Source organism: Puntigrus tetrazona, chromosome 19 (assembly GCF_018831695.1).
Source record: "Puntigrus tetrazona isolate hp1 chromosome 19, ASM1883169v1, whole genome shotgun sequence".
NCBI classification, from domain to species: Eukaryota; Metazoa; Chordata; class Actinopteri; order Cypriniformes; family Cyprinidae; genus Puntigrus; species Puntigrus tetrazona.
Window position 1 is genome coordinate 6,385,627 of NC_056717.1, and position 9,981 is coordinate 6,395,607.

At 40.7% G+C, this 9,981-nt stretch overlaps 2 protein-coding genes across 2 annotated transcripts in view; one reads left to right on the forward strand and one right to left on the reverse strand.

Annotated features, from left to right (window-relative positions):
- pdia8 (protein disulfide isomerase family A, member 8) overlaps positions 1-5,437 on the forward strand; it is a 13,304-nt gene extending 7,867 nt beyond the window's left edge. The window contains exons 6-13 of the mRNA XM_043218015.1: positions 1,358-1,471; positions 1,995-2,120; positions 2,205-2,387; positions 3,120-3,228; positions 3,306-3,434; positions 3,517-3,596; positions 3,672-3,729; positions 3,824-5,437. Coding sequence (XP_043073950.1) covers positions 1,358-1,471; positions 1,995-2,120; positions 2,205-2,387; positions 3,120-3,228; positions 3,306-3,434; positions 3,517-3,596; positions 3,672-3,729; positions 3,824-3,913 — 889 coding nt within the window. The 3' untranslated portion in view covers positions 3,914-5,437. The remainder of the gene's footprint in view (positions 1-1,357; positions 1,472-1,994; positions 2,121-2,204; positions 2,388-3,119; positions 3,229-3,305; positions 3,435-3,516; positions 3,597-3,671; positions 3,730-3,823) is intronic.
- csnk2b (casein kinase 2, beta polypeptide) lies at positions 5,191-9,380 on the reverse strand. The gene is made up of 7 exons (XM_043218016.1): positions 9,255-9,380; positions 8,589-8,669; positions 8,230-8,332; positions 7,289-7,404; positions 7,106-7,181; positions 6,311-6,500; positions 5,191-6,217 (listed from the first exon to the last, which is right to left on the reverse strand). The coding sequence occupies exons 2-7, from the start codon at positions 8,658-8,660 to the stop codon at positions 6,127-6,129; spliced, it is 648 nt and encodes a 215-aa protein (XP_043073951.1). The 5' UTR covers positions 8,661-8,669; positions 9,255-9,380; the 3' UTR covers positions 5,191-6,126.
- Between the last annotated feature and the right edge of the window lie 601 nt (positions 9,381-9,981).

Genomic DNA, 9,981 nt, shown 5'->3' on the forward strand with positions numbered 1-9,981 from the left:
TCCGGATTCAACGGTCAGCGGTCACGAGAAAAAACTGTTGCGTTTGAAATATGGATATTTAACTTACAAAACTGCATGGATTTTGGGTGAATTATCCCTTTAAGTAATATAAATACGCATATGCAGGTACATTTTTGCCTGGATAAATTCAAGCGTGCAGGACGCCTCGTGCTGGTGCACCGGATTGAAAATGTAGTATGATGAAAACAAAGCAGCAAATAGTGCCACAAAGTTGGGCTGTGGATTCACGAACACTTGGCCCTCTATACTCAGCATCCAATGGGTTTGTCCATAAAGACCGCGTTGCTGCTTATCGAGGCGGGAACTTGATACGTAAGAGATTGCTCAACATTCAGGAGCTGAATTGTCGTTTTCAAATGTTTTGTCGTTTTCAAATTGTCGTTTCATAACTACAGTATTTTGCTACTAAAACCTACATTAGGCTGTCTCCCACCAATGAGGTGATAACGTAGCTGTGCGTAGCCCATTAAATCAACAAGCTTCAGCTGCTGCACTATTAGTTTACTCAAGTGCGTTCTCCCTCTCTCTCGTTCATTCACTCGAAATACAATCTTACACTTTTCTAAATAATTCCGCGAGCTGTAGATAAAATAACAAATGAAAATGACATTTATTTATCCGTTCAGTTAGAGTTTGTGCTGCAAAACGTCCATGACGACTGTCGTCCGTGCTGGGAAATGATAACGGCCACTCGACGCGAATTATATAAATGATATTAATAATACGGCCGTTCAGAGCCCGATTGTCTGCCTTGTGCATTTGGAATAATGTACACACAGATACCGGATACCAGTCGTGACTAAAGTTCAGGTAAACAGCTGGGCAAAGATCGGCTCTGTGCATTAAGACTTGCTGTGTAAACGCAGCCTATGTTTCTATCTTTTAGCTCCGGATCGCACGTGATGAAAAAAAAGAAGTTAACGATACATGCCTTTTTCAAAATAAACGTAACGTTTCAGGAGAACTCATCCAACGATGTTAATACTAATGTCTTTTTTAATACTAATGCATATGCAACAGCACAGTACGTTCTTGTAAAAACATTTGTTACAGTGAAAGCTGTAAATTAATCACAGCTAAGAGTGAACTATACAGTTAGCACTTAATGCATTGCAAATTACAGTAAAATGGGAAAACAGTACATTTCTGTATAATTTCACTGTAAAAACTACAGCAACGTGTTACTGTGGATTTGATGTTAAGGACTTTTTTTTGTTCGCTTTGGTACCATAAACAATTTGCATAGTTTGGTGGACATAGTTTCTGTGTCCAGATTAAAGTCTAAATCCTAAACAAAACCCACTGAGAATGTAATCTGCAAAGCCTTTGCCTGCAGGTCCGTGCTTCTGCTCCGTCCCCCCAGACTCAGCAGTAAGTTTGAGGAGAGTGTGGTTCACCACACCGGAGCCCTGTCCATCACCGGCCTGCGCCGCTTCATCAGAGACAACATGTGAGCAGACACACAGACACACACACACACAGTCAGATAGACAGACACACACACACACAGACAGACACACACACAGAGACAGACACACACACACACACACAGTCAGATAGACAGACAGACACACACACACAGAGACAGACACACACACACACACACACACAGTCAGATAGACAGACAGACAGACACACACACACACACACACACAGTCAGATAGACAGACAGACACACACACACAGAGACAGACACACACACACACACACACAGTCAGATAGACAGACAGACACACACACACAGAGACAGACAGACACACACACACACACACACAGTCAGATAGACAGACAGACAGACACACACACACACAGTCAGATAGACAGACAGACACACACACACAGAGACAGACAGACACACACACACAGAGACAGACAGACACACACACACACAGTCAGATAGACAGACAGACACACAGACAGACACACAGACAGACACACAGACGCATGCTCAGATGATTGCTTTTACTCTACAGTTTTGGACTCTGTCCTCACCTGACCAAGGAGAATAAGGATTCATTGAGGAAGAGGGATTTATTGACGGCCTACTATGACTTGGATTATCTTCGCAATCCTAAAGGCTCCAACTACTGGAGAAACAGGTGAGTCATTTCAAATCTGTGTGTGTGTGTGTGTGTGTGTGTGTTATGAAGTCTTAAAGCACATGCCTGTGTTTCCTGGCTCAGAGTGCTGAAGGTGGCGTCTAAGTTCAGTTCTCAAGGCCTGCTGTTATCCGTGGCGAACCGTGATGACTTTCTGGAGGAGCTGGAGGAAGAGTTCGGTCTGGGTGCTTCCGACTCAACCGAGCTGCCGTTTGTCACCATCAGGACACGAACAGGAAACAAATACACCATGAGAGAGGAGTTCACGTGAGTACAAACCCCTCGTACTGAGAGGATCCCGAGAGACTTAACAGGATTTAAGATTGAAAGTAGAGTCGGGATATACCCCTTTCAATTCCAGAACCGCCTCTGATTTTTAGGTGCTGAAATTAGGAATTTAGTCTTTAATCATTATCTATTACAATGTTCAAACTTTTAGGGTCAGTAAGATACTTTTATTCAGTAATCTTTGATTAAAACTAAATCTTTGGTTTATAATGCAACATTTCAGCTAGATGTTGTTATTTTGAACTTTCTATTTATCAAATAGTCCTGCAAAAAAAAAAAAAAAAAAAAAAAAAAAGTAAAATGGTTTCCTCAGAAATAAGAAGCAGGACAACTGTGATAAATAAGATGAATCAGAATTGTTTCCTGAGTACCAAATCAGCATATTGGGAGGATTTCTGAAAGATCATGTGACACTGAAGACTGGAGGAATGATGCTGAAAATACAGCTGTGATCTAAAAATACATAAAAATGGGAAATTGTTTCCTCTTATTTTAGTCATATTTCACTGTGTATGTGATCAAGTGATTTCAAGCTTGCTAACTATAAGAAAGCGTCTTTAAAACGCCCTTAAACTGTAGTGTTCAACACGAGTTAATAAGACTGAGATGATAATTAATAAGATGGTTTGAATACAGTGCCAGTGTCCCATGAAGTCCATCAACACAAGCTTTACTGATGTGATTTTAACTGTATCTGTGGTCCCTCCTCAGACGAGACGGCAAGTCTTTAGAGAATTTTCTGGAAGACTATTTCGCCGGGCGACTGAAGCGTTACACCAAATCAGAGCCTGCGCCTGCCAAAAACAACGGAGCCGTCAAGGTTAGTGAGACACGCTGTGTGTTTGAATGAGCCTGATTGTTTGCCAAGCGCTAACACGAGTCGCTGTCGGTGCTCAGGTGGTTGTGGCAGATACGTTTGAAGAGATCGTCAATGACCCCAAGAAAGATGTGCTCATTGAGTTTTATGCTCCGTGGTGCGGCCACTGTAAAAAACTGGAGCCCAAATATACAGATCTTGGAGAACGGGTGAGTTTTACACAACATCAGTGTGTCTTCATCTCTGTGCGAGTCACTCCTCACGCCGGGTTTCTGTTTGTTACCGTCTCAGCTGTATGGTGACCCCAACATTGTAATCGCCAAGATGGACGCAACTGCCAACGACATCCCGCAAGGTTACGACGTCCAAGGGTGTGTATTCTCTCACTCAACTGCTCCGTAGTGCTTTTAACTAGCCATCGTTAATGTTTTGTTACCCTTTTGAAGGTTTCCTACAATATATTTCGCCGCTGCTGACCGGAAAGATGAGCCAAAACGATACGAGGTGATTGTTTTTGTTTTTCGTCACTTCCCGCGTCCGTACTTGATATTTGTCGCCGCAAATGCTCATTCTTTGTCATTCGGTTGCTGTGTTTCAGGGAGCCCGTGAAGTGAGAGATTTCATCAGCTTCCTGAAGCGTGAAGCATCCAAACCTCTAGTTCTGGACGGGGTTAAGGAAGAGCTGTGAACGTTTAAAGGGGAAATTGCTGTTTGTTGTGAAGCGGTGTTCAGGAAGAGCGAAGAATTCTGCTGCAGTTCAGCCATACGTCTCACCTTCTGTAAGTTTTTGGGCCTCATTTATAAAACGTTGCGCAGAAACCATCCCTAATTTGATACAACCGCCATCTCTCAAACATGCACACACACGTGATTTATAGAATGAACACGCTCTTTCAGATGTGAAAGCTATGAATCACTAATCTTGAAGCTGAATAGTTTCAGCTCTCTGCCTTGTAAATGACTCCTAATTAATGTCATTAACATATAAATGATCACCCGTCATTGTCCATATTCTTACATTTACTACAGCGAGCTGCAAAGAGCAGCTTACTTTGCCAAAAACCTCCAGTGCTCCACCAAAAAAAAAGTGTATTGCCACATAATAGACCGTTTTTACAAATATGAGCATTTATAAATGAGGCCCCCAATATTTATATTGTCCACCCGATAAAAAGTAGTGCAGATTACGGTTTACGTTGAGGAGTCCTGTTTTGTCGTTTAATCATTTTGTTCTTTGTTGCATGAGTTTCATTGATCTGTTCTTTACTGTTAATGCTGAATATTTCCATTTGTTCATTAGTTAGTGACGTTCAACATTTACAAAAACACCAATATTCACTCCCTGTCTGGATGATACTCCTGATCTAATTTCATGCAGTAGATGCACAGTAATTGGTTTCAAGCACAGTTTGTGGTCTAGCAGCAGAAGGAGCCATTACTATTGTTTGCCATTTTCATGTCTTGCCCCTGATTTGCTACAGAAGTGATCAAACGAAAGGGCATCTTTTAACCCAGTCTGTTGTGACATGGGTTGAACTGATTACGTAGTGTTTATTTACTGATTATTTATAGAGTTTGCGTGTGAAATGAACGCGGTTTACATGGTGAATGTTGTCTTGTCGCATTAGCTTTTTTTTTTTTTTTTTTTTTTTTTTAAATGCAGGTAGTTTGTTTAACATCTAACTGAAGCTCTCTTCAGCAAGAGGCAGAAAATGCTGGTTTATTAAAAGAACTGATTTTGGTCAGCTGTTTCTTTCGTGTTTAAATGTTTGCAAAATCGAATGTGTTAAGCCACGCAGTATTTTCAAAGCGAGCGTCACGTGATGACTGAAGGCAGCATAACACCTAAAGATATGGGAAAAAGAAAAAAAAAAAGAACGGTAAGAAAATGGCATAAGCATTATATATAAAGACATTGAGTTTGGACGGACGCGCCTCAGAGATATGTAGGACTCTCACACAAGATAGGAAAAAAGACATTTATTGTGAATTCTGAACCCTGGTTCCTCAACAGCTGTAAAGGGGAAGAAAAAAAAAAAAAACATTCAACAGGATCAACAAAAAAAATAAAAATAAAACATCCAATGCATTCAAACTGATTTTTATATTCTACTCTTTACACCTATACCAGAAGAAACACTTTAAACCGGAGAAGAAAAACCTGGGCCCGTACCAAACATAAAAAAACAGCCTAATTGTGGTTCTGTGGGAACTAGTAAAATCTCTCTGAAGTGATTCTGACACCGGAGGAACTCAGCAGGTCGGCGTCGTTCTGACGATGATTAAAACAAAACACTTTGTCCATTCAAGACGGAGTTTCCTGATCGCATTAGTGTCTTTCTGGTCTTTTCTAATACATGCACTGAAAGCTTGCAGTCTGTCAACAAAACAGTCACAGACGATCCCAGTTATATTACTCTGAGCTTAACACAAATCCAAAATATACTGCCTTTTTCATGCAACAGCCGCAAGTAAGCCAAAGATCTGCTTGCACGGAGGAGGGGACTGAATATCTGCGGTTTTAACGATCGCTCAACCCTACTTTCATATTCCACCATCAAGAACTAATAAGACAAGCCAATTCATGACGCTCTTGCACGTGAACTTAACCTTAGGGAACTAAAACAAACAGGACCAGAGAGTGAGCCATCCTACAGGATCTACCTTTAATTATAACTTTATTTTCTATGTGGAGGTTAAGAACTGAAATCGTTTTCACAAGGAACACCCCATTTTTCTGTACAATGTTTCAGAGGTAAGGTTTTTGTTTCTCCCCAGATCGTTTTATAGTCTCACCCTCTCCGTATTTAAACCTTAGTCTTGGTCGAATCTAAAATAGTTGGAGAAGAGTGAGGCCATGCTGACGGACACACAAACCCCCACCCCGCCCCGCTCAGGTTCTTAGCGGATCGCTTTGACGGGGCTCTTGAAGCTGGAGGCTGCCTGCAGCTGTAGCTGGTAAGCCATCGGGTGAATCTTGAAACCATAGAGCCTGGAAGAGGAGAGTGACAGCTCTGACAAACTGATGGGAGAAAAGCCATTTATATAGAGCAGCAGGTGACCGCCGTGTAACCGAAAGACAAACCTGGGCACAAACTGGTTGGCAGGCCTCTTTGGCCGGTACTCGGGATGCACCATGAAGAGCATGTGGGGGAAACCAGTGCCAAAATAGGCTCCATCGGTGTGATGGTGCCTGGACGACTTGGGTGTGTACACATCCATACACTTAGGGCAGTAGAGCTTCACCATGGCCTCGCCAGGAATGTCAGAGAGCCCTGGAGACAGAAACACACTACACTCACTCAAACTGTACCTTTTATTGACCCCCCAAAAAAACTTGCCTTCATGTTGTTTCTCCTGCTGAGTAACTAAACACTTGTTAATCCCTGCTGATTTCCCTATCCCAATACTATATTACTGAATGGGGACCCACATACTTCAGCAGGAGAAAGAAACCCATACAATTTTGGACAATGCATCTTTTCTACTTTACACACTCATTAACTCGAGCGCAGCTGATAACCACACGTTCATGTCAACATGTTAACCGTTTTCCATCATGGGAATAAGGTCATAAACAGCATAAACCGATCATCAAAAGATTCTTATGCCAACTTCACCCAGCATGAAAACATTAACCTGCTTTCTTTTGGATTATTAAAGTATGCATGTGCGATATTACTTTTTAAATGAAATTAGCATTGATTTTTGAGTTATCTGCGTATTTTAGTGCATGTAAATGTACTCAATGTCAACATGCGTTTAGTTCATGAGCTCATCAAAACGAGACATCAACTGATTCAAAAAGAAAAAAAAAAAAAAAAAAAAAGTTACGATAGCAAACATTGTATATTTGAAGAAAAATAAGTGGGACACTCACCAATGGGCAGCATTGGCTGATTCTCACAGTAAACACGAGGACAATAGCCAAAATCTCCCTGCTGGTACTTCTCCAGCTGCACGAGAAAACAAGCACAACGTCATACGCATGAAGCAGGGGAAGAAAAAAACTCATTCTTTAATAAATCTATTAAAAAGACTAGGCGACCCAGGGATAACGTACCATCTGGGCAATGCCGCGGTTAGTGAGAATATAACGCGCATGGATCAGTCCATACAGCATCTCAGCAGCCTGCTCAATCAGGTCACTCTGGTTAGGATTGTCCTCCAGCTCCTCATCTGACACACAATAACACCATTACACGGTTAAAGTCAGCATGACACACAAATCTGAGTGAAACGCATTCTTAAAACAGAAAAACAGAGCGGGACATGATTTTGTCCATCAGGAACTGACTGGATGTGACAAGCTGAGACTCATGTCCCGTGCTTGTACTAGTGCTCATTATAAATAAATATATAATAAAATCTGCCTATTTTGAATTCATAGTGTCTTTAAATAGCGAAACGCAGGTCTTTAGTATGTTTTTTAAATGTTGCATTTAAGAGCAAATGCAGTCACGGTTTATTTGCATCACGTTTAAATCAGGCAAAGGGACCTACAAGTTGCAGTGCGATTGTCTTCTGGGAAGTATTTAGCTTTAGGCAGATAATTGTGTGCATAAACCGTCTAACCTTGGTTCGAGACATTAAACGGATAAGGAGAGAGATTTCATCCGCTCTCCGGGAGAGAGATGCATGGATTCGGTTTTTAAAAGATCTCGGCTAAAACTACATTTTTGATGTTCTGGTTGGTTGCGAGCACAGCCCAAAGCACATAACCCCAAATAAAACAATGAAACAGATGCAGCAGCACATTTAAATCAGTGTAAGGGATTATCAAAAGATGATAATGGCCATTGCCCTCCATCAGGAGACTAAATGACTGGAGAAAGGCTGAATACGTCACCAGAGAGAAGTCATTTTTTTCAATGGGATTATGGCTTTCTGATGAAACACCATTAGGGCAGGCATTATTTCAAAAATAAAATTACACAAGAACGCATGATTTTAAATTCAGCGCCGACTTAAACCCATTAAAGCGCGTGATAAACCATTACTAACCAGGTTCCAGATCCAGGATCATGTCAAGGGCTTGTCTGTAATGGGGAACTTGCTCATTGAGTCCCGTAAGATTAAACTTGTCCTGGATGTAGTCCTCATCTACCTGTATGGAGCAAAACATACATCAATATTAAATATTCTCATGTTTCTCAGTAAGAAATTAAAGTGAGTGGTAAAAGTGTAGAGTGGTTAGTCCTTTAAATCCTTTATATATTAAACCCCCAGTCCTACAAGTTCTGTGGTCATCTCAGTGTATTTCAATATGTATATATTTCTACATAGTTCAGCTCACATTTTACTGTATCTCGGACATCCTTATATAGTTACCTAATATAAGACGATAAGAAAGGAATACAAACCTCACAGAAGAACTCGTTTCCCCGTAGACCACAAAACCAAGAAATCCACGACACTTCCTCTGAGCTACTCATGGTGGGAAACTAAAACAGAAATGAGTTTAACAACAATGAAATATAATATATGATGATAAAATTAAATAACAGTAACTGCTGGGTGGGAAGCTAAGTCGGTCTTCAGTGGTAATGTATAACGAAAATAACGAAAGCCTATTGATGCGTTAATGGTTTTCGGTTAAGTAAATGTTTATTAAAAATATATCGCGTAACGTTATGTTTTCACGTAAACAATTGGCCGGACTGGCCTGACGCACGCTAGCGCGGCCGGCTAATCGCTAATCACCGAATCAATAAAACACATGCGTTTATGTGTGAGCAAAAGTTAAAGCCACTGGCAGGTTAAAAAGACTGCGTTGTATCTTTACAGATGTCCATTTTTCGTTCGTATGTTCGACTGAGGATAGATGGGTTTAGCGTGCCGTCGCTAGCTAACGCTTAAAGGTAGGCCGCGGCAAACTCGCCGACTGCATCTAAAATATGTCGATTGAGGAGAGTCCTGCACATACAATTAACAACGAATTCACAGAAATAACCCACAACGCCGCAGATATCTACTAGATATCCCTGCCCATTACGACGGTAAAACAAACAACCGTTTATTCGTGTTACCTCAAGGATCTCCCGGGGTCGATGTTAGCCGCAGCGATACAACTGTACGCTGATTGGAGGCTTCCGCTCTATACACAGCACGTGATCATAAGGCAGGTCACTTCCGCCCTCACAGTTCCGCGGGACTTGTTGGAATTGTAGTCTTTATAAGGGTTTTCTCCATTCGTGGTGTTCTTCTTGGTCTTATCTGGAGAGTAGAGTAGTACGAAGTATTCAAGCAAAACACTACATCATGTTGAGGTAATCGAATAAAACCGTGACCTTGGACCACAAAACCAGCCAATTTTACAAAAAAAAGAAGACAATTTTACATAATTTGAAAGCTGAATAAATAAGCTTTCCATCGCGGTATGGTTTGTTAGAATAGGACAATATTTGGCCGAGAAACTGAAAATCTGAAATCAGTCCAAATATAGTTCTTAGCAATGCTAATCAAATAATTAAGTTTTAATATGTTTAAACTAAATAAAAAAAACAAAAATGTCACAAAATATCTTAATGGAACATTATCTATTATTATAGAATAAAAGAAATTAACTATTTTGACCCATACAATGTACTTTTGGTAACTTAAGGCATTTAAGGTTTATGCGAAGATATGCAAAAATAATAAAAATGTTAAAATGCATGGCTTTATTATCCCTTAGAATGCATATGTTAGTCAGTCACAAACCACAAAAATGTGTTTATAGCAATAATTCAGCAGGTTTGTAGCAGTAATTGTAAA

What these genes read in the sequence shown, in the direction of transcription:
- csnk2b (XM_043218016.1), bottom strand. Translation starts at nt 8,660, where the DNA reads ATGAGTAGCTCAGAGGAAGTGTCGTGGATTTCTTGGTTTTGTGGTCTA. An exon ending in GAAACGAGTTCTTCTGTGAG is followed by an intron (nt 8,333 to 8,588) that starts GTTTGTATTCCT and finishes TGCTCCATACAG; the next exon opens with GTAGATGAGGACTACATCCA. An exon ending in GCCAACCAGTTTGTGCCCAG is followed by an intron (nt 6,218 to 6,310) that starts GTTTGTCTTTCG and finishes CTCCTCTTCCAG; the next exon opens with GCTCTATGGTTTCAAGATTC.